The 23,484-nt window shown below is 47.0% G+C and overlaps 1 protein-coding gene and 1 long non-coding RNA gene across 4 annotated transcripts; one reads left to right on the top strand and one right to left on the bottom strand.

The window, feature by feature from the left end:
• Positions 1-6,802: 6,802 nt before the first annotated feature.
• On the bottom strand, positions 6,803-7,245 carry LOC108298333 (40S ribosomal protein S24-like). The gene has a single exon (XM_037735725.1). The coding sequence runs from the start codon at positions 7,243-7,245 to the stop codon at positions 6,925-6,927; it is 321 nt and encodes a 106-aa protein (XP_037591653.1). The 3' UTR covers positions 6,803-6,924.
• A 1,536-nt stretch (positions 7,246-8,781) lies between these two features.
• LOC119469877 lies at positions 8,782-20,098 on the top strand. Of its 3 annotated transcripts, none has more exons than XR_005198729.1 (3): positions 8,782-8,838; positions 16,750-16,860; positions 19,698-20,098. It is a non-coding gene; the product is annotated as an uncharacterized LOC119469877 (long non-coding RNA). The 3 variants fall into 3 exon arrangements; XR_005198727.1 differs by lacking the exon at positions 19,698-20,098 and adding an exon at positions 19,106-19,314; XR_005198728.1 differs by lacking the exon at positions 19,698-20,098 and adding an exon at positions 17,111-17,178.
• The last annotated feature ends 3,386 nt before the right edge of the window (positions 20,099-23,484 follow it).

Genomic DNA, 23,484 nt, shown 5'->3' with positions numbered 1-23,484 from the left:
ATTAAAGGCTGCAAAGCATTGTTCCTGGGTGTGTCTGTGAGGGTGTCACCAAGGGAGAGGAACAGTTGAGTCAGTGAAGTGGGAGCTGCAGACCCACCCTCCACCTGGGTGGGCACCCTCTAATAAGCTGCCGGCACGGCTACGGTAAAAGCAGGCAGAGGAACGTGAACCGGCTAGACTGGCGGAGCCTTCTGGCCTCTGTCTTTCTCCCGTGTTGGATGCTTCCTTCCCTCAAACCTCAGACTCCACGTTCTTCGGCTTTTGGTGGACTCTTGGACCTACACCAGGGGTTTGCCAGGGGCTCTCAGGCCTTCGGCCACAGACTGAAGGCTGCACGATTGGCCTCCCCACTTTTGGGATTTGGGGGCTCAGATTTGCTTTCTTGCTCCTCAGCTTGCAGACAGCCTATCGTGGCACTTCACCTTGTGAGCGTGTGAGTAAATACTCTTTAATAACTCCTTTTTATATATCCACTTATCCTATTAGTCCTGTCCCTTTAGAGAATCCTAGGACAACACGACACAGGACCTAGTCACAGTAGAAAGGTGGACATTATTCAGGAGCGAAGACAGTTCACCCATATGAAAAGGAGAGAGAATAGAATGTAGGTATAGATACATGAAGGTGAGCAGATGTAGCTACTGGAGATTTTGAAGTTCTTGTCAAATCACCACTTTTCTTACAAGTGAAATAGAAAGTAAAGTCATCGGCAAAGAGTGAAAATGGGAAGGAGAGAAAATAAATATAAACTGTTCCTCTGGGAAAGGGTGAGAGTGAATGGAGCAGGGGATATTATTTTTTTCTGGGAAATATAAAGACATAAGTTTTGTGATCATGAATTTAAGTTGAAACAAATCAACCTGATTCCCCTTCGTTATTCTATTTTAAATTTCAGTTTTACTTATCAAAAAATCTGAACATAATGTCTGTAATTCTAGTATCATACAGAAGAGCTTCACTGCCCTAAAATTCCTCTGAGCTTTACCTTCTCATGCCTCTGTCCCGCATAACTCCTGGCAACCACTGATTTTTTTTAACTGTCTCCATAGTTTTCCCTTTCCCAGACTGCCATGTAGCTGTGTTGTACTGGATCAAGCTTAGAAAGTTAGCACCAAGACAAAAGTATGCCAGATTGAAGGGTCATTTATTATGCCGGCGACCACAGAGGACTCACGTCTCTCCAACCTGTGGCATCAAAAGGAGGGTGCCAAGACTTTTTATGTCCGAACAACCACCTTGGGAGTGGGGGTGAGGAGCGGGGATGGGGATGAAAAGGTTTCAGACATTCCAAGGGCCAGGGGATTCTGTGCTTCACCTCCTGGGCGGAGACGAGGGCGGGGGTCTCCGGACATTCCAAGGGCCAGGGCAAAATCCTTGATCTTATCTCTTTTAAAATGTATTCCCCAGACTTGATTTTCATCTAGTTTAGAAAACTCTGTTATTATTATTTCAGATTTTTTTTCTGCTCCTCCTCCTTCGTGGGCTCTAGTTAGATGTACTAGACTGCAAGTTTTCCCACAGCACATTGACTCTGTTTCCCCACCTCTGTGTTTTATTTCTAAGTCTTCACTAACCTTTTCATCTACAGTGTAATATTTGTCTTACCCAGAGTATTTTTCATCTCACTCATTGTAGTTTTTAATCTCCAGAGGTTCATTTGGGTATTTCTATATTTCATCTTTACCTAACCTGCTCATTCTTTGCCTTCTTGAAAATATGCAGTGCCGTTACAATAGCTGTTTTAATGTTCTTGCCTACTAATTTTATAATATGTCATTTCTGGGTCTGTTTCTAAATGATTGATTTTTCTTATTATGGGTCATAATTTACTGTTTCTTTGCATACTTGGTAGTTTTGATTGGCTACCAGATATTGTGAATTTTACCTTACTGACTCCTAGATGTTTTTGTATTCCTATAAATATTCTGGAGCTTTGTTCTGCGATGTAGTTACCTTATTTCTAAGCAGTTTGATCTTCTGAAGTTTTCTCTTTTTTTAAATAAAAGTTTTATTTCGATTAATTCACTTACCATGTAATTCGGTCATTTAAAACATTTAATTTAGTATAAAAGTATAGTGGCGTATGCCTATAATCCTACTTTGTGAGGCTGAAGTGGAAGGACTGCCTGCGCTCAGGAGCTAAGACCAGCCTGGGCAACAAAGACAAAAAAAGAAAAAGAAAAGGCGGTGCGGTCAGCAGTTCGGCGGCTTCCCAGCCACTAACAGCATCAGTGGCATCGGCGGCACGGTGGGCTGGTCGGGGGTATCCGCGGCGCGGTCAGCGGTTAGGCAGCTTCCCAGCCACTGACAGCGTCAGTGGCGTCGGGGCGGTGGGGGCGACTGCGGCGCCGTCCTAGGAACCGACGGCAGCGGCAGCGCAGTCGCCGCCTCGGGAGAGTCGGCGGCGCGATAGGCCAGGCGCATCCACGGCGCAGTCAGCGGTTCGGCGGCGTCCCAGCCACTGACAGCGTCAGTGGCATCGGCGGCAGGGCAGGCTGTTGGGGGTATCCGCGGCGCGGTCAGCGGTTAGGCAGCTTCCCAGCCACTGACAGCGTCAGTGGTGTCGGCGCGTCATGGGCATCCACGATGTCCCAGGCACTGACAGCATCTGCGGGGTGTGCGGCGCGACGGCTGCGTCTGCGGCTTGTCTGGGACGTCCGTGGCGCGGTCGGCGCAACCGCGGCGTACGAGGCGCTTCGGCGGCACGGTCGGCGAGTCGCGAGTGTCGGTGGCACTGTAGGCTCGTCGGGGGCTGCCGCGGAGCGGTCAGCGGGTCGGCGGCATCCCAGGCACTGACAGCGTCAGTGGCGTTGGCGGCGCAGTCGGTGCGTCTGGGGTCTGTGGCTTCCACGCCGAGGTCGGCGCGTCAGTGACGTCATCGGCGCGCCGGCGGCGTCTACGGTGCATCGGCGGGGTCTGCGGCATCCAAGGCACTTCGGCGGCGTCCTAGGCGCGGATGGCATCTGCGGCACGGTCTGCGCGTCGAGAGTGTCAGCGGTGTGGTAGGCTGGTCAGGGGCATCCACGGCGCGGTCAGCGGTTCGGCGGCTTCCCAGCCGCTGACAGCATCAGTGGCGTCCGCAGCGCGGTAGGCGCATTGGCGGCGTCCCAGGCGCGGATGGCATCAGCAGTGCAGTCGGCGCCTCGGGAGTGGCGGTGGTGCGGTAGGCTCGTCCGGGGCGTCGGCGGCGCGGTCCGCGCGTCGGGGTGTTGGCAGCGCGACGGCGGCGTCTGCAGTGTGTCGGGGACGTCCGCGGGGTCTGCAGTGCTACGGCGGCGTCAGAGGCGCGGTTGGCGTCAGTGGTGTCTGTGGCGTGTCGGGGACGTCCGCGACGTGGTGGCGACGTACAAGGCACGGTAGGCGCGGGCCGCGCAACCCTGGGTGGGGCCGGTGCGTCAGCGGCGCGCTGAGTTAAGGTGTACCTGGACGCTTAGGCAGCTTTTCCGCAGTGAGTGCCGCGGCGGGGTGGCGGCCGGGATCTGCGCTGAAAGTCAAAGGTTTAGTAGGAAGTCAAGGTTTAGGGGGAAGTCCACCCAGCCTTTCCGAGGTGAGGGCGCCGCGCCAAGCCGGGAGAGCGGTGAGTCCGGGACCCGCGGTGCACAGCTGGGTCGATGTGCGGCGGGGCCCTCCACAACTTTCGCTGTGCCAGCGAGGCGGGCGTGCCGGGCCCCCCCGAGCGCTTAAGTTGCCTGCGTTGGATTCTTCGTCTGCCGCTGCAGGCTGCAGCCCTGCTCTTATGGGCTCTGGGGAAGAACTCGCCGGGGGGTCTTCCTGTGGCTTCCCAGGGTTGGAGGAATGGAGCAGCTTCGGGGGCACATTCTCCTAGATCTGGTGGAGGACATTGACCCTTTGCCCCACCTTCGAGGCCAGAAATCGGTTCCCTGTGGATACCAGAGGGGCGAGAGATCTCAAGTCCCAAATGTGCAAAGTTGGGGTCTTTATTGGTCTCCGGAATTCCGCACCTGGGGCTGTCTCCAGCCTGGTGGTGGGCAAGCCAGGTGTGCCAGATCCAGGATGCACTAGGGGAGCGTTTGTAGCTGTCGCGGAATCGCCTCAGGACTAGCGGGGCAAGCCTCAAATTAACCGCAGCATTTCCAGTAGGTTGGATTGTGATGCTGCTGTTTGCGCTCCAAAGAGTTGCTGTGGTTTCCCTGTGTCTGTCTGCCTTGGGAGCTTCTCAGATTGTTTCATTTGGCATCCTCTCACAGAGGAATTAAGCAAGACTTTTCGAATGCTTTCCTTCTGTCTTTTGCTGGTAAAGCTGCTTTCAAAAGGAAGTCTTTTCTTGCAGTGCTATCTTTTCTTTAACTCCCAGTGCTTGACGAAGTTAAAGAAAAGTAATCTGCTGCTAGTTTTTAATTTTTGTTCTGAGCTGATACGTGTTAGTAGCTTTCTTTTGTTTTTAAATTTTACTGGTAAAATTTCACCTGTGAACCAGAAGCTCGTTTTTTCTCTTCTAAAATGCTAGCTTTAAGATTTCTGAAAACTTTGTGTCAAAGAAATCTTGGAAAAGTTACTGAAGCCTACAGAAGAAGCTCACAATTTTAAATGTGCAGGTGGTCCCGGGCGATGGATCACACCTGCAATCCCAGCACTTCTGGAGGCCAAGGTGGGCAGATCAGTTGAGCCCAGGAGTTCCAGACCAGCCTGGGCAACGTGACAAAGACCCGTCTCTACTGAAAAGACAGAAATGAGCTGTGTGTGGTGGTGTGTGCCTGTAGTCCTAGCTACCGGGCAGGCTGAGATGGGAGGATCACCAGAGCCTGGGAGGTTGAGATTACAGTGAGCCATGATCATGCCAGTGCACTCAGGCCTGAATGGCAGAGTGAGAGCCTGTCTCAAGAAAAGGAAAAAAAAATACAGGTAATGAATTTACGCTAAGTAAATTTCACCACAAATCAAGAAATAGAACATCACTAGATTGGTGTATATATGTAGGCGTGGCATTGTTGGTTTTAGAAGTATATGAATGACAGAATTTTAGTATCAGATATTGTTGATCATTTTAACAAAGTGGTTGTACCGTTTAGCAGGGAATATTCTGGTTACCCCACATCTTTGCTTATGCTTGTCAATTAAAAATTATTTTGCCATTTTAGTAGAGATGCAGTTATATATCAGTGTAGTTTCATTTTGCATTTTCCTGGTATTGAGATTATTTTTATTGCCATTTATATGTCCTCTTTTGTGAAGTGCCTGTTCAATCTTTGTATCCTGTTTTCATTGATGCTTTTTTTTCTGTTGATTTGTAATACTTTATTCTGGATGTGTGTCCTTTCAAGGATACACAGATATTATACGTATTACATTTCTCTATTTTTCAAACTGTAGTATGCCTTTTCACTCTTTTAATGGTGTTTTTACATGAATGGAGATTCTCCAGTTTTGTTTTTTTTTTCTTTTTGAGACGGGATCTCATTCTGTTGTTCAGGCTGCAGTGCAGTGGCACAGTCACAGCTCAGTGCAACCTCCACCTCCCAAGGCTCAAGTGATCCTCCTGCCTGAGCCCCCAAGTAGCTGGGACCTACAGGGGAGCACCATTAGGCTCAGCTCTTTTTTGTATTTTTAGTAGAGATTGGGTTTTAACACGTTGTATAGGCTGGTCTGGAATTCCTGGGATCGAGTGATACACCTGCCTCGGCCTCCCAAAGTGTAGGGATTACAGGCATGAGCCAGTGTACCCAGCCTGAGTTTCTTAATTTTAATGAAATTATACTTGATTAATCTTTTCCTTTATGGTGACTGCTTTTTGTGTCCTGTTAATCAATGCCTAATCTAAGAATATGAACACTTAACCACATAGCAATTTTATTTTAGTTTATGCTTCCTCCCCTGCCCCAGATAGGCTCTCACTCTATTGCTCAGGCTGGAGCGGGGCGGCATAATCTCAGCTCACTGCAACCTCCACCTCCTGGCTCAAACAGTCCTCCCAGCTCAGCCTCCTGAGTACCTGAGACCATAGATGTATGGGGATTCGTTTTCCCAGGTTGGTCTCAACCTCTTGGGCTCAAGTAGTCTGCCCGCTTCAGCCTCTCAGAGTGCAGGGATTACAGGTGCGAGCCAACCCACCCAGCCATGATTCATTTTTTACTACATGGATGTGACTGCTTGATCAAGCACCCTGTATTGAAAAGACCGTCTTTGTTCTTCTGCACTATGTAGCACTTTTTTTCATCAGTTGGATAGCTGTATAGTCATCTGATTGACGAAATCAGTGTGGGTCTGTTTCTGGACCAACCTGGGCAACATAGCAAGATCCAATCTCCACAAAAAATAATAAATAAAGAAACCCATGAAATTTTTTAAGTGGGTAGAGCAGATGCAGCCATAGGTGGTAATTTATAAATGATTGTCAATTTCTTGGCTACATACAGGTGTTGGTAAGTGAGATCGGTTGGGAGTTCAGGCAGAATGTATTAAATGAATTCTGTGGTATTTAGAATGATTGCTAGATGTTCATTGTGACTTCAATTAGATATTATTTGTGCCTCACAGAGCTACAGGTTTTATTCTCTATTTATTTGTCTTTAAAAATTTTTACAATCTTTCTGTCAAGGCAGTACCTCTTTTATAGTTAATTGTTTTTAGGTATACTTAATTACCAGGAAAATTTTATGGATCATATCTAACTAAATGTTAAGCCAGTTAAAGTAAAGGCTGATGTGATGTAATGTAGACAATAGGATTTTACATAATTTCAGGAGTATATCGATTAAATTGTTTCTTCTTCTTTTTTTCTTTTTTTCACAGGAAAGTTTTTAGTTTATTAAGCTTCTCGTGAAAAATCCACAACAGCCATAGGTAACATCATTGCAGCACCTTTACTCCTTCGGCTGTGATCCAATCTCCAGCTCACTTTTTGCCAGCACCAACATTGGCCTTTGCAGTCCCCCTGACTTTCTTCATTCTGTTCTTGCTTTCCTTTCATTGCTTTCTTGAGGTCTTTTTCTTCTCATGCAGGCCATGTCTTGCAAGTCTATGTTTGGGTTCATTTTTCTTTGCATAATCCAGGGAATCATAAATCATGCCAAAGCCAGTTGTCTTGCCACCACCAAAATGAGTTCTGAATCCAAATACAAAGATGACATCCGGTGTGGTCTTGTACATTTTGGCTAGTTTTTCCCGAATTTCTGTCTTAGGCACTGTTGCCTTCCCGGGGTGAAGGACATCAATGACCATTTGTTTCCTCTGAAGCAGTTGGTTGGTCATGCACTTTCTAGTGCGGATAGTTACTGTTYCGTTCATGATGGCGGCTTATCCTTAGACAGCTGGAGAGGAAAAAAGCTTCTTTTTTTTTTTCTTGAGACAGGGTCTCGCTCCGTTGCCCAGGCTGGAGTACAGTGGTGCAGTGGTATGATCGTTGCTCAGTGCAGCTTTGACCTCTCAGGCTCAAGCAGCCTCCCACCTCAGCCTTCTTAGTAGCTGGGACTACAGGCATGCACCACCATGCCTGGCTAATTTTGTATCTTTTGTATGCAGGGTCTTCCTATGGTGCCCAGACTGGTTTCAAACTCCTGGGCTCAAATGATCCTCCCACCTTGGCATCCCAAAGTGTTGGTATTACAGATGTGGGCCATCGCACCTGGCCATTTTAGTTTTAATCATTGTATATTTTTCTAATTTAGAATATTTACTAAGTCTATTTAATTTGTGAATATAGTATTATTATGATTATTTTGTATGTGTTTAATCTCATTTTAATATAAGCTCTTGGAAATTAGAGATCTTATCTGTTATTTACTACTGTATTCTCAGTACTTGACCCTGCCTGGTATGAAACAGATATTGAAGAAATAGTTGTTGAATGAATGAATGAACCACATTCAAAAATTCTCCAAGTATCACAGCGTTTACCATCTAACAAAATAGCTTGTCTAGAGTAGAGTCACAGTTAACCTGCCATCACAGGAAATGTCAATGAAAATAAACCTTCGTATGTGCAGCTGCTAAGATTTGGGGGCTTTTGTTACTGCAGCATAAACTAGCAAACTCAGTGAGACAGAGATAGAATATACATATAGAAATAGACCAGATAGACCAGTAGATGAGAGTCTAAAGATAATTCAATCAGCATTAACTAACCACACCCACACTCTCTTAATTTCCTAACAGAAAGAATGGAATTCCTGTTCACTAAGATCTGCCTCAAAGAGTACTTACTTTGTGAAAACGTCTCTGGCTACTCAAGTATTTAATCAGGACCTTTTTTTTTTTTTTCTCCTCCTGCAGGTTGGAGTGCAGTGGTGCCATCATAGCGCATTGTAACCTTTAACTCAAGGCTCAAGGAATCCTCCTGCCTCAGTCTCCCAAGGAGCTGAGACTGCACGTGTGCAACACCATGCTTGGCTAATTTTTTATTTTCAGAGACAGGGTCTTACTATGTTGCCCAGGCTGGTCAGGACTGTTGATTGCTTATGACAGAAACCCAACCAACTCTAGTTCCTCACCACCTTTCAATCTGCTCCTTTCTCAGTCTTCTGAGTCTCAACAAATGGCAGTTCCATCCTTTAAGTTGCCCAAGCCCTGAATCTTAATATTAACCTTGATTTCTCTCTTTTATGTCATAGCCCGTATGAGGGCCAATCATGTTGAGACCCAGGCGGAGGTTCCTGCTGACCCAGGCTCTCATCAGCACATCGTCCTTTACTGTTCTCCTGAGGGTGTCTGGAGCTTCAGTGCTGTGTGCTCTTGGCGTCCATGCTGGAGCACCACCGACTCCTGCTGTCCAGGGCTTCCGGTGGACTCTCCGAGGCACTGATGTAGAATCTTCCCCATTTGGCTGCACCAAGAGCAGCCTCACGCATGTGGGCTGACATGAAGAGCTGCCAGATCTAACAGGTAAAAACCATGAGGCACTGCCAGCTGGATGGGGTCAGAGAGTCCTGTCTCCATTACGATTCAGATGAGAAGGGAGGATTCCATAGGCCCTAAACATTGCAGCATGACCCGCGTGTGCCACCCACGAGCTGCAGTTCATGGTCAGGTGGAAGTTACTTGACTCCAGGAGAGGACAGCGTTCTCTTCAGGACTTTTCCTCAGTGGCTGGATCTGCGTCCCTCTGCTCTCTCTTCCCCTCTCACCCGCCAGTCTCCATCCCCATTTGCTGTTCCCTTTCACCTGCTTTCACCTCTTCAACTTTCATGGTTCCCCCCTCCCTGTCCACCCTCATTTCCCAGGCTAAGTCCCCTGAGCTCTCCTGGGTGGGGAGATGTGTCTGGTTTTAGGCGGTGCCCTCTAGATGGGTCCAGCATGGGGAAACATGGCTCCGCTGCCAGTAGAATGTTTCAGAGAGTGGCCACTTTTGAAGGCCTTTCACATCTCCCATTGTGGAATCGTGTAGGACTTAAAATTGATGGGCCACTGTGGAATTCTTGGTTCCTTAGGACCTTGTGGTGGTCGCCTTCTTTCACTGAGCATTCACAGGGTGGCTATTAGGTGCCAGGCCCTGCTCTGGGGTAGGGGAACCACAATGAGTAAATGTCAGGTTGCTGCCCCATGGAACCCACCACTGCAGGCATCAAAAGTGGGAGAAGGAAAGCAGTGTGGCCTGTGTCCTTCTCACGTGGTCACCTGCCAGGTCCAGGGGGAGTGGGAGCCAGTGCAAGGAGAGAAGCCCAGTGAGAAAGGCAAAGGAATGATGTCAGACCCAGGGGCTAAGACCCCCACCTGCAGCCGGTTAGCTTCTGGAGTGGACAAAGAGCAGCAGGGAAGGTCGTGGCCTGGTGTTCTAGGGTTCAGCGTCCCATCTCATTCCTGTGGGTGCCAAAATTGTCCAAAGGGAAGACTAGTGTCTCTAACAACAGCAGGCCAGAGACAGACGGTGTTTCAGAGAAGCAGGAAGGATTGTACGCCATGGAAACAGTATATGGTTTTATAGTAGTGCATCTCTGTCTCTTAACTAGTTAGCGTGTTCCTGTTAATGGAAAATATTGGTGGTGTAAGTTCCTCTGGATCTTCTCATCTTCATGTAAGTTTGTCTGCTTCCCCACCCCTCCCTCCTTTCCTTCTTTTCCTTCTTTCCTGAGTTTTCTGATCATGGTCATGTGAGGCTAAAATCCAGGAATGGCCTGGGTATGCTTTTTCTCTAGAGTTCAAGCTTTTATTCCAAGTTCACTGCAGATATTGGAAAAAGTTTCTATTCTTGTTTGTGGGGGACTGAGGGCCCTTTTCTGTGCTGGCTGTCAGCCAGGAGACACTCTGACTTCAGAGGCCACCCGCTTTCCTCTTTACCTGTCTTTTCCATCTTTCAACCAATCACAACTCATGGAGTCCTTCTCAAGCTCCTTCCTTCTCTGATTTCATCTTCTCCAACCAGCCACAGAAAGCTCTGTCACCTACGGAGTGATGCGATTCGATCCAGTTCATGCAAGTAACCTCACCATCTTCAAGTCATGTATCTGTCATATAACAACATAATCACAGGAATGGTGTCTCATCTCCTTAATAAGCTTCAGAGACAAGGGTATGGCATGTTTGGGGACCATTTCAGAAATTCCATCTACCACAGTTGGACACTCACATTCCCCCATCTGCAAAATGCATTTATCCACTCCTCTAAAGTTTCCAAATTTCATGTTATTAAAGCATTGTTTTAACATGGAAAATGTCACATAGTCCACATCAGTTCCAAAGTATAAACTCTCATCTAAAACATCCACACTAGGTGTGGATGAGGCTTCTATGTGTGTCCATTAAGTACAGATCCTTGACATAATTTCCTTACCTCCATCAACCTGTGAAACTGAACAAACTGCTTATCTGCTCCTAATGAGGAATGACGGGACAGACACAGAATAAGAATTACAGTGATTCTAGTTCAAAAAGAAGGAATATGGAAGGGAGAAAGAAGTCACTGACCCAGAATAGTATGGAAGTGGAGCTGGGCAAAATCCAGCAGGAGGTTCTTAAGTTGCACCCACAGCCTGGGACTGAGCCTCCATCCTGTGGGACTTTGCCTCTGGGACCTTTGCTCTGCATTTCTTGAAACCATTATTATCTATCTTATTTTTTTCCCCACTCCTTTGGTTCTTCTCCTTTCTCCTCATGGCAGCATCCTCTGGCTAATCTTTGGTCCATCATCCCCAGCAGAATTGTTCAGATATTGCCCGTGTCACAGTCCTGACCATCTCCACGAGGGGCTGTCCTTGTGAGCCCGTGTACCTCTGAGATCGTCTTCACAGACCTGACCTCTCTGAGTCATGATTGCTTTCAGCTGACCTGGCTGGGTTAGGAGAAAACCTAAGAGTATGAAGTCCCAGAACCATTCTCTGCCCTCTCTATCTCCAGGAGAGGAAGAGAATAACAGGGATCTTCATGGAGAAATGACCCACATGAGGGCCTGGACTCTCCAGCAGTTATAGCAGAGGAAACTTCCTGAGGAAGCATGGAGGAGCTGAACGCTCAGACTGGGAAAACAGGGTTGTGTTAAGCACTATTTAATCCTCACGTGCTCCCTGCCCCAATCTACAAGCCAGCAAATGACAATAGACTGAAAATAAGTAATAGGACTATAGAACCACGATAAAGAATTGTCCAAGGAAAGGCCCTTTTACTGTTTGCAAGGAGAAATTGCTGTATTGGATCCAAAGTTTTCTGAAAGGCAGCAGTGAGTTTCTGGAGGGTGAGTTACCTGCGTTGCACAGGGAGGGTGAGGCCATGGCTTGTGTGGTCTATCTCCTGCCACTAGGTGGTGAGGGAGCCTGGGAGAGTCTTAGTCTTTCTGGACCTGAGTTTTCTCATCAGTAAAGTAGGGGCTTATTGTACCTCTCTAAGGTCCCTTCCTGCTCAGTTTTCTCTGAGTGCTTGAGGGACTGAGATGGTCTTTAACACTGCCTGGACCTGTAACCTGCCTCTGACCTCTCTGGGTCTGACTCCTGACTCTCGCCTCTGTGTTTCTCCTGCAGAGACTGAGCTGAGTCCACACCCTGGAAGCCGAGAACCGAGGGATCAGATGGAAGAAAGTAAGTCAGCAGGTTTTGGAAAAGAGAATAACCTGCAAAGGACAAGGCAATGCTAGAACAGGTGAGAAACAAAGAAGGGGAGAATAAGGACAAACTGGGCCAGAAGCTTCAGGGGAAATGGGCAATAGCCCTATGATCATTCAACCACTGGGGGAGTAGCGCAAGCTGAGCATTGGGGACCAAGAGAGAAACTTACTCCACAGGAGTCTCCTGACCCTGGCCAGGGAGAGCCAAAGCTGGCCAGAGATCAGAGCTGGTTTATTGTGAGGGGCAGCACCAACTCCAAGAGGGGGAGGATGCGACCGTGAGCCCCACTCCAGACACAGGAGCCTCAACCTCGGGGCTGCCATAGCAGTGGATGCTCTTCAGGTCAGTGCGGGCTAGAGAGAAGAAACATGCTTGGAGAAGGGTTAGAGATGTCTGTTCTTAAATGAAACAGTTCTGTCGTAGGTCAGGTGTCAGAATAAGTGTTTCTTGCCAGTATATGAAGCAGTGATAGTTACACTATTCCTCTGCACTTGCAGTTGAGGAAGGTCTCTATATGATATGAGTATTTACTGGGTGTTTAATTTTCTCTACACTGTGTTAAGCACTTGGGGTTCAAATAGTAGTGTTTCCCCAAGGAACTCAAGCTCAGGAGAGAAAGAACACAGAGACATGATTTCAAGAAAATATTGTAGATCTCTGAAAGTGGGGTGTCATGGCAGCCCAGAGGATGGGAGTGTAAGTGAAGACATTGCTCCCAATGACAAGAACCATAAGAGGAATTCTTCAGAGTAGTCCCGTTTTTCCTCAGTGTCCCACAGAAGATCCTGGGGTATGACTGGTATAGAGCAGGGGTCTCCAGGTGTAAGAAGGAGGCTTGCTGCATCTTGGAAGAAATTATGGCATCCCTGGTAGGACATTTTGGAGAGGAATGTTGGTGATTGAATTGGATATCTGTAGTCACTTTTATCCTATCTTCAGTGAACACTGCTGAGCCCTTCCTTAGTGCCAGACTCTAAGCTGGGAATCATGAACACAGAGACGAGTAGAATATGATCTCAGCTTTCACAGAACTTAGTCCAGTGAATAGCGAGTTATGAGAAGTGTAGTGATGGTGGCTTCATTAGAGCAAGTGGCTCMTGCTGCATGGAGATGACCTCAGTGGATGGCYGGGTCCMCYTTCTGGTTGTTATCAACAGCTGGATGACTTGCTCTGGGCCAGTGACCCTGGATTTCTGCCAGGTGTCTGCATCTTAGGTACAAGCAACACCTCAGTTTCCTGTTCGGTCAAAACAGTTAACACTGCCAAGGTGATCAGAGGATACTAGTGATATCAGTAGCTACTGATGAGGTCCTGGCCAGCTAGGGAAATAAAGATGTAAGTTTAACAACGATTCTAAATTTGTTCTTAACATCATGAGCAGAGAGTATCTGTCTTCTAAGTTAAATACTTTTTAGACTTCAAAATAAAATATCCCAAATAAAATCTGTATCAGTCATATCACTGCCCTGAGATGATTTCTCCCTGTCCTTACCAGAAGCCTGCACTATCTGGAGCACTGAGGCTGTCTCAAGCTAACTGACCTGCTCTTTAGATTCCAGGGACACCAACAGAACCACAGGTTGAAGGCAGAGGCATTAATATCTCCAACCGTTCTGACTCCAGGTTGATCCGCCCCAATGCCCAGTATTAACCACACAGTAACAGGATGCCACCAACATTTTGATTTGGGGCTGTCATGTCATAATTTTAATAAAATTTAATAGATATTATTTTTTAGAATAATTCTAGGTTTACAGATAAATTGAACCAAGAGCACAGGGAATTCCCCTATTCTCTCTTGTCCCCTAGTACACAATTTCTTCTATCATTAGTATCTTGCATTAGTGTGATAGATGTTTACAATTGATCAATCAATATTGATATGGTGTTATTAACTAAACTCCATAGTTTACATTAGGGTTTATTCTTTGAGTTTTATAGTTCTGTGGGTTTTGACAATTACCTAGTGTCATGAATCCTCAGTACAGTATCCCACAGAAGAGTTTCACTGCTGAAAACCTCCTTGTGTTCAACCAATTCATCCCTCCTCCATCCTTGGCAATCATTGATCATTTCACTATCTCTATCATTTTGACTTTCCTGGAATGTCCTAGTGTTGGAATCATACAGTGTGTAGAGTCTTTAGACTAGTTTCTTCCTAGCATTATGGATTTAAAGTTCCTCCATGTCTTTTCATGGCCTGATAGCTCATTTCTTTTTATCACGAATCATATTCTGTTGTACAGATATACCACAGTTTGTTTAGCCATTCACTTAGTAAAGGATATTTTGGTTATTTCCAGTTTTTGACAAGTATGAGCAAAACTGTTGTAAATACCTGGATGCAAGTTTTTGACTGAACATGTTTTCACATTACTGTGATAAATACCTAAAACTGCTGTTTGCAGGATTATGTGGCAAGGCTATGTTTAGCTTTGCCAAAAAAAAAAACCTGCCAAACTGTTTTCCAAAGTGACTAGCATTTTGCATTTCCGCTAGCAGTGAATGAGAGTTCCCATTGCTCTGCATCTTTGACAGCCTTTGGTATTGTCAGTTGTTCGGATTTGAGCCATTCCATTAGGTGTATTTGAGCCATTCCATTAGTGTAGTGGCATCTCATTGGTTTAATATGCAATTTCCTAGTGACACATGGTTTCTAGCATCTTTATGCTATGCTTATTTGCCATCCATATGTCTTTTCTGGTGAAGTATCCAGATCTTTTGCCCATTTCTAAATTGGGTGGTTTGCTTTTTTATTATTGAGTTTTAAGAGTGCATTATGTATTTTGGACACCAGACTTTCCATCAGATCTGTATTTTGCCAATGTTTTTTCCCCAGTTTATCACTTGTTTATTCATTTTCTTAACAATGTCTTTCACAGAGCAGAAGTTTTTAATTTTAATGAAGTTCAACTAATCAATTTTTTCCTTCCTGGATTGTGCTTTTGACATTGTATCTGAGAAGTCATCGCTAAACCCACAGTCACCCAGATTTTCCCCTATGTTATCCTCTAGGAGTCTTACAGGTTTGCACCTTACATTCAGGGGTAAGATCCATTTCGTGAAAGGTGTAAAATCTGTGTCTAGATTTATTTATTTTTCACATGTGGATATCTAGTCATTCTAGCACCATTTGTTGAAAAGACTATCCTTTCCCTGTTAAATTGCCTTTGCACCTTTCTCAAAGATCAGTCTATTTCCGAGCTCTGTGTTCTTTTCTGGTGACCTATTTGTCTGTTTTTTTCTTCCTTCACAAATTTCCATACTCTTTGGTTACTGTAGCTTTATAATTAGTGCTGAAGTTGGCGGTGTCAGTTCTGTGGGCATTTTTCTGATCTTTAGTATGAGAACCTGGTTGGGCTCCAGGTGGTAAAACTTAGAAAAGTGTGAGATCCCCCCTAAATCTGGGCCCCAAGGAGTTCTGAATGCTCAAGCCAGGCCACCCTCAGCTTCTAGTCATCTGTCAGTACCATTTAAGTGCTCCTCCCAGTGGCTGGCTTCAGCAGCTTCTGTTCCCTGTGTTTGCCTGTCTTTCTTTTCAGCATGGCAATTTGCCCTGTGACCTCTCCTCTAGTCCCTCTAATAAGGTTTGATAATTTGCAGTTCGTTCAGCTTTTTTCTTGTTGTGAGGACAAGTGGTGACCTCTTGGCTCCTTACAAGTTGAAGTTGAAACCAGAAATTTCATTAAATAAGTTACTTGTAATAAAAGTCACTAATTGCAAATGTAGAACTGAATAATTTCAGTAGATATGTAGAATTTTGTAGCCATCACCTCAGTCCCCTCTTAGAATATAGACTACATTTCTTTTCTCCCCAGATGCCCCAGAGGCTCTTTGCAATCATTTTCCAATCCCTGGTCACCATGACAGAGCCTGAACAAAATTAAAATTTGGGAAACAGACAGCATTACATTTCAGCTTTTATTAGATTGGGATTTTATCTAATGGACCATTGTCTTACTCTTGTGTAAACTAGAGGAGATATTTTATTCTAAGGACTTTCTTTGGGGGAACTTAGTAGTAGTCCTGTTTATTGCTCTCCTTGAATTGGTTCGTCTATGCTAGTAACAGATAGTTACTATCAAACCTTGTCTGGTGATCACAAGTGAAAGAGCTAAAAAAAAAAAAAATCCTTCTATTAGAAATGTAGATGATGAATTTTCAGATAATGTTATGCAGAGTTACGTTTGTTTTTGAGCTGGAGTTTCACTCTTGTTGTGCAGGCTGTAGTGTAATGGTGAGATCTCGGCTCACTGCAACCTCTGCCTCCTAGATTCTAGCAATTCTACTGCCTCAGCCTCCCGAGTACCTGGGATTACAGGCATGCACCACCATGCCAACCTAATTTTGTATTTTTAGTAGAGATGGGGTTTCTCCGTGTAGGTCAGGCTGGTCTTGAAATCCCAACTTGAGGTGATCTGCCCTTCTCAGCCTCCCAACGTGTTGGGATTACAGGCATGAGCCACCATGCTGGAGTGCTATGTGCAGTCTCAGCTCACTGCAACTTCTACCACTAGGGTTCAAGTGATTCTTATGCCTCAGCCTTTTGAGTTGCTGGGATTACAGGCRTGCACCACCATGYCCGGCTAATTTTGTATTTTTAGTAGAAAAAGAGTTTATYCATGTTGGTCAGGCTGKTCTTGAACTACCAACCTTAGGTGATCYACACACMTTARCCWCCCAAAGTACTGGRATTACATGCATGAGCCACCAYACCTGGCTGGGAGTTAAATAGTTTACCAYCTTTTTTTTTTCTTTCAGAAATTGGATTGGTARCATTGAAGAGRCACTTCTCACCTGCCTGAAATGCCCTTCATTATCTTCTTCAAGTTGCAAGGGCTCTGGAACAGCCCTTACAGTGCTCCCATAAAGGTAAGCATAATATTTTACTGTAGCCCCTTGCTTTTTTTTCTTTTTTTGTGCCTATAGGGATTAGCATACATGTATGTGAAAATATAAACAGCACAGATAGGCACCTGTAACTAGTTTTCTGTTGCTTCCTATGAACGCATTATAACAAATTAGTGGTTTGAAACCACAGAACTCAAGAATGATTGGGTTCTCTGATCAGGGTTTTAGGAGGCTGAAATCCAGTTACGGGCTGCCTGTGTTTTTCATCTAGAGCTCAGGCTACTCTTCCAAGTTCACTACAGATGTATCGGCAGAATTCCTCTTGTGGGTGGAGGACTGAGATCCCTTTTTCAGTGCTCCTGGCTCTCAGCCAGGAGACACCCTGACTCCAGAGGCCACCTGCATTCTTTCTCACTTTTCCCATCTTCCAACCAACATCAGCCCATGGAATTCTTCTCCAGCTCCCATCCTCTCTCTGACTATGTCTTCTCGTACCCACTAGAGAAATCTCTGACACTTAGGGAGTGATGTGATTCCATCCGGTGCACTCAGGAGAACTCAGCCTTTGTATTAGTCTGTTCTTGCAGTGTTATAATGAATGACCTGGGAGAACTCAGCCTTTGTATTAGTCTGTTCTCGCACTGTTATAATGAATGACCTGGGTGATTTATAAAGAAAGCAGTTTAATGAGATCACGGTTCTGTGGGCTGTGCAGGCTTCTGCTTCTGGGGAGGCCTCAGGAAGCTTACAATCATGGTGGAAGTGGAAGCAGGCATGGTCTTCACATGGTCGGCAGGGACCTGGGGGGTGGGGTGAGAGCGGGGGGTGGGGGAAAGAGAGAGAGTAGTGGGGGAAAGTGCTACATACTTTTAAACAGCTAGATCTCATGGAAACTCTGTCATGCGACGGCACTTGGGGGATGGTGCTAAGCCATTAGAAACCTTCCCCATGATCCAATAACCTCCCACCAGGCCCCACCTCTAACACTCAGGATAATAATTCAACATGAGATTTGGGTGGGGACACAGAGCCAAACCATATCACTCTTTAAAGTCGTGTGATTGCCATGTAACAACATAATCACAGAAATGTCTCATTAGCTTAACAAGTCCCAGAGATAAAGGTACAGCAGGTTTGGAGACCATTTTAGAAATTCCACTTATCACAGTTCAACTTCTAGTCCCCAGACATTCACGTTCCTCACATATGCAAAATACATTCACCCTCTCACCTAAGGTTTTCAAGTTTTGTGTCATGAACGAATTAGTTCAAAGTGAAAAATGTCATGTAGCTCTAATCTGATTGAAAGTTTAAAATCTCATTTAAATCATCTACACCAAGTGTGAATGAGGCTTCTGAGGGTTTCCATTAAGTACAGATTCTTTTTTGTTTTTGTTTTTGAGAGTGAGTCTTGGTCTGTGACCCATGCTGGAGTGCAGTGGTGTGATCTTGGGTTACTGCAACTTCTGCCTCCTAGGTTCAAGCGATTCTCCTGCCTCAGCCTCTTGAGCAGCTGAGATTACAGGCATGCACCACTGGATTCGGCTAATTGTTTTGTATTTTTAGTAGAGATTGGGTTTTGCCCTGTTGGCCAGTTTAGTCTGAAACTCCTGACCTCAGGGGGTCCATCCCCCTAGGCCTCTGAAAGTGCTAGGATTTCAGGCATGAGCCACCGTGCCCGGCCCAAGTACAGATCCTTGATATAATTCCCTTACCTCTGTTGACCTGTGAAACTGGACAAACAGCTTATCTGTCCTCAATGTGCACTGGTGGGACAGTCACAGAATAAGGATGCTAGTGATTCATGTTCAAAAAGAGGGAAAGTGGAGGGAACAAAGTCACTGATCCAAAACCATTTTGAAATGGGGCCAAGGAAAGTCCAGCAGGAATTTCTTGATTAGGCTCTTCAGCCTGGAACTAACCCTCTGTGACAGGGGGCTTTGCCTCCGGGCTCTGCATTTTTTTTCTATTGTTACTGAAAACATTTTATTTTTCTTCTTCCCCCACTCTTTTGGTTCTTCCCCTTTCTCCTCATGGCAGCATCCTCCACTTAAATTTTTTTGCATCATCCCCAGCAGAATTGGTCAGATATTGCCCGTGTTATGGTACTGACCATCTCCACGAGGGCCTGTCATTGTGAGCCCGTGCTCCTCTTCACTGTCCTGACCTCTCTCAGTCATGATTGCTTTCAGCTGACCTGGCTGGCTTAGGAGAAAACCTAAGACTATAGAGTCCCAGAACCAATCTCTGCCCTCTCTATCTCCAGGAGAAGAAGAAAATAACAGGGATCTTCATGGAGAAATGACCCAGGTGAGGGCCTGGACTCTAGCAGAAGTTACAGCAGAAGAAAGTTTCTGAAGAAGAATGGAGGAGCTGAGAGCCCAGGCCGGGAGAGCAGGGTTGTGTGAAACGCTATTTAATCCTATGTGCTCCCTGCCCCAGTCTACCAGCCAGTGAATGACAGCTAAGTATAAATGCCAGGACTATAGAACTGTGATAAAGCGTTTGTCCAAGGAAAGGGCCTTTTACTCTTTTTGTTTTCACAGTGGAAATTGCTGTTTTTCATTTAAAGTTTCTGAAAGGCAGTGAGCTTCTGGAGGGTGAGTTACCTGCTGTGCACAAGGAGGCTGAGGCCAAGGCTTGTGGTGGATCTGCTGCCACCAAGTGGTGAGGGCAGGAGCCTGGGAGAGTCTCGGTCTTTCTGGGCTTCAGGTTCCTCATTGGTAAGGTAGGGGTTTTTTGGTACCTCTCCGAGGTCCCTTACTGCTGTGTTTTCTCTGTGTCTCTGAGGAATTGAGATGGTTTTCAATGCTGCCTGGGACCTTCAGCTGAGACCTGACTCTGTGTGTCTCCTGCAGGAGCCTGAGCTGAGTCTACACGCTGGAATCCCAGAGCTGAGGGAACAGCTGGAAGAAAGAAAGCAGGTTTAGGGGATGAGAATAATCCACAAAGGACAAGGCATTGGTAAATGAAAACCAAAGAAGGGGAGAATGAGGACAAACTGGGACAGAAGCTTCAGGGGAAATGGGCAATGCCTATAATCATTTAAATTCTCAAGGAGCAGCATGAGCTGAGCAGTGGGGACTGAGAGAGAAATTTACTCCACAGGAGTCTCCTGTCTCTGGCCATGGAGAGCCATAGGGTAGATCAGAGCTGTTTTATAGTGAGGGGCAGCTTCAACTCCAAGAGAGGGAGGATATGACTATGAGCCCCCACCCCAGACATAGGAACCTCGACCTCAGGGCTGCCGTAGCAATGGATACTCTTGAGGTTGTGTGGGTTAGAGGGAATAACCGTGCTTGGAGAAGAGTGGAGATGTCCATTCTTACATCGAAAAGCTCTGCCCTAGGTCAGGTGCCACAGTAAGTGTCCCTTGCTTGCATATGAAGCAGTGATACTTATACTGTTCTTCTGCACCTTCAGTGTAGGGCACGTTCGGAGCCCGTTGTAGGGCTGAGTGCCCCACCGGGTCGTGGGATGAGCCTTAGGCTGTGCTGAGGTGCAGGATCTGAGAAATAAAGAGATGGGACACAGAAGTACAAAGAAAACGCAGCTGGGCTCGGGGGGCCACACCACCTATAAGCCGAGGCTGGCGAGCGAGCCCCGAATGTCCAGAAGCATGAGTATTTATTGTGTATAGGTTAGGGGGCAGGGCAGTGAGTGAAATCATGTTTAAGGATAGTGATAGGGTCGTGAGCAATAAAACATGGGGTCCACCCCCATTAGGTCACCTGGGCCAGAAGGTGGACAGCGTGCAGCAAGGGGCCCGTTCCGACGAAGGCAAGGGCCATGTGCAGTAAGGGGTCCACCCCCATTAGGTCACTGAGGCTTGAAGGTGGGCCGTGTGCAGTGAAGAGGGTGCAGTTTGCGATACTTCTATCTATGGGAAAACAACTTCTAAGAAGATTTATAGGAGGATGCCTTAAGTCACATAGCAGTGACAGAGCTGTCAGGGTTACCGCCACCATCTGGCAGATGAAGAAACTACCTATCCAGAGATGTGAAGGGACATGTTCTAGGTCACACAGCAGGCCAGTGTCCAGGCAGGTTCCAAACTGAAGTCCCTGGGCCACTGGTGCTGCCTCAGGCACAGATTGCCTGCTTCCTCCACCTCCCTTGCCCCCAAGCTTGAACTTGCAGCAAGATCCCAAGATGAGATGCTGAGGGAATTATTTTACTGATTTGTTGATCAGATCTCAGAATGAAAAGGGCCCTGAACTCATCAGCCAGGAAGAAATCCGATTTGGCTTGATGGCCATAGTTATTGGTCACATATCATTGAAATCTTTTTATTTTCTATGAACCCAGTGGTGGAGGGGCTTGGGGGCTGGACTGGCTGCTGGGCCCAGAGCGTCTTCTGCACTTGACAGCTGTGGTCTCCAGCATCACACACCCAGGACTTGGGACTGAGGGTGGGAGCCATGCGGTGGGAGGGGACGGTCTGGGCGGGCTGGCCAAGGCCTATAGTAAGGGTTTCCAGGAACCTCCTGACCCTTCAGGCCAGGCCATCTGGGAGTCTGGTCAGATCTCACAGGTTATGTAAGTGTTGCCGATTTTATTCAGCTTTCATTTTCTTTTCCCCAGTGATGCCAAGGCTGCTGTGTGGGCTTCAGGATCCAGAGCTGATGGGTTTTGATGGCGAGGCCTGAGTTGCGCAGGCAGGGGCAGCGGGTGGGGAAAAGGAGCCAGAGAGGCTCAGTCGGTGGAGTTCCTTTTGGCAGCGGGGCACTGTGGCTAAAAGGATGGGCTGTGATGTTACCTCCAGAGGCTCCAGTCCAGCCCAGCTCTGCCAGCAGCCTTGTAGGGTGGGGGTTGATCAGACATGATATAAATAAATAAATAAAGCACCTCCCGTGTGCCAGACACACAGTAGTGCTCAGTGAATGATCAACTCCCTGCTCAGTCCCATTGTAAGGGGCCTGGCAGATAGTAAGCCCTTGGACTTCTATTTCCTTCTACTGTCTGGCTCTACCAAGAAGAGCCGTTTGGCTGATCTGGGTGTGCTGTGTGTGTTCCCGTCTGGCTGGCCCAAATGCCATCATTTCTTCCCTCCCCATGGCTGCAGGAAAAGACACTCTGAGGAGTGAGCCTTGGCTAGCGATCCAGCAGCCTGAGTCCATTCCCCAACCCCGAGGGGCACATGTGAGCCATGGGGGGTGCGGGTGGGGAGGCCAAAGGCCGATCAGTTGCTCAAGGGAGCCACTGGGAACAGGGGAGGATGAGCAGGGCAGCAAGGGCTTTCCAAGAATGCTCCTGGACCATCTGTATCCGAATCACCTGAGGAGGTGATTCAATACAGATTCCAGGTTGGGCACGTTGGCTGACACCTGTATTCCCAATGCTAAGATTGGGGCAGAAAGATTGCTTGAGCTTGAGATCAGCCTAGGAAACCCAGCAAAATCCATTTCCACAAAAAATATTTTATAAAAGACAGCCAGGTGTGGTGGCATGCATCTGTAGTCTCAACTACTCGGAAGGCAGAGGTGGGAGGACCACTGGATCCCGGGAGGTTGAGGCTGCATTGAGTCGTGAAAGTCACTGGAGTCCCGCCTGGGAAACAGAGTAAGACCTCGTCGCAAAACAGACCAAAGGAAACAAAGCCCAGGTTCCTGGGCCCCACCTCCTCAGAATCTGACCTGGTATCACCCAAGAATCTGCACTTTAACAAGTATGCCTAGTCAGTCTGATTCACATTGAAGTCCGAGGATCTTTGCAGCAGAGAATAAAGGAGTCTGCTTCAGCTGACTTGTGGATCTGTCTACGGCAGGGGCCAGACCTTATGATGAACTAAGAAGTTCATAATAATCATACCAGCTGCTGTGGCTCACCAGGGAAGCAGTGTCCCCATCCCCACTCCATATTTCCCTCTTGGTGTTAGGGGGTCCAATTCTGTCCCACTGAGCCCACAAGAGTGGGGACACAAAACAGGGAAAGTGATAGTGGCTGTTGCATCCGTCAACGTTGGATCCCTCTGGTGTTGGCTGGGACGTTTCTTCCGGTGATAGACCCAGGATAAGCTTGTTTGTCTGGTAAATATTGATCCATTGGGTTTATGAATCAGCACCCACAATTTCCTCACCAGTTGTGTGTCAGCCCCGGGAGGCCAGTCATCCATCCTCGACTCCATCTATGCAGCCTGGCCTTCTCTGAGAAATGGGGGCTTGGACAGGCTCGCCACAGAGTCCCACCTGACTCCCCTCCCACCCCAACCTGAGCTAATAAGCCCAGGTTTTCTTTGCAGAGAGAAAGAGTCATTTGTGCCCCTCTGAACTTCCTGCTGGCAAACTGAGCCAAGAAAGATGTGTTTCTTAGGGGGATACAGGGGTAATGAGTGGGGGGTAGGTGCCTACTTCAGCCGCAGCTGCAAAGCCAGATTTCCCTGGGGCTGGGGCAGGAGATAGATTTCAGGTCTTCTTGCTGGGGAAAGACCTCAGCCAAGTGTGGAAGGTCACCCAGCCACACACCTTCCTCTATGGATTTAGAAGGCATTCCCGGGCTCTGTTGCCATTTTTATTTGAGATTCTAGGTAGGACGTGGGAATTCTTCAAAGACTCTGGGAGGGCCCTAGGATCCAGCTACTAGGATGGGGCTCCCTGCTTCACCCCTACTTTCTCTCTGGGATGCTTCATGGCCCCATTGTATTAG

The sequence above is a fragment of the Cebus imitator genome, unplaced genomic scaffold (assembly GCF_001604975.1).
Source record: "Cebus imitator isolate Cc_AM_T3 unplaced genomic scaffold, Cebus_imitator-1.0 Scaffold938, whole genome shotgun sequence".
Classification (NCBI taxonomy): Eukaryota; Metazoa; Chordata; class Mammalia; order Primates; family Cebidae; genus Cebus; species Cebus imitator.
Note: the sequence above shows the minus strand (reverse complement) of the source record. Positions and strands in the feature narration are given on the sequence as shown.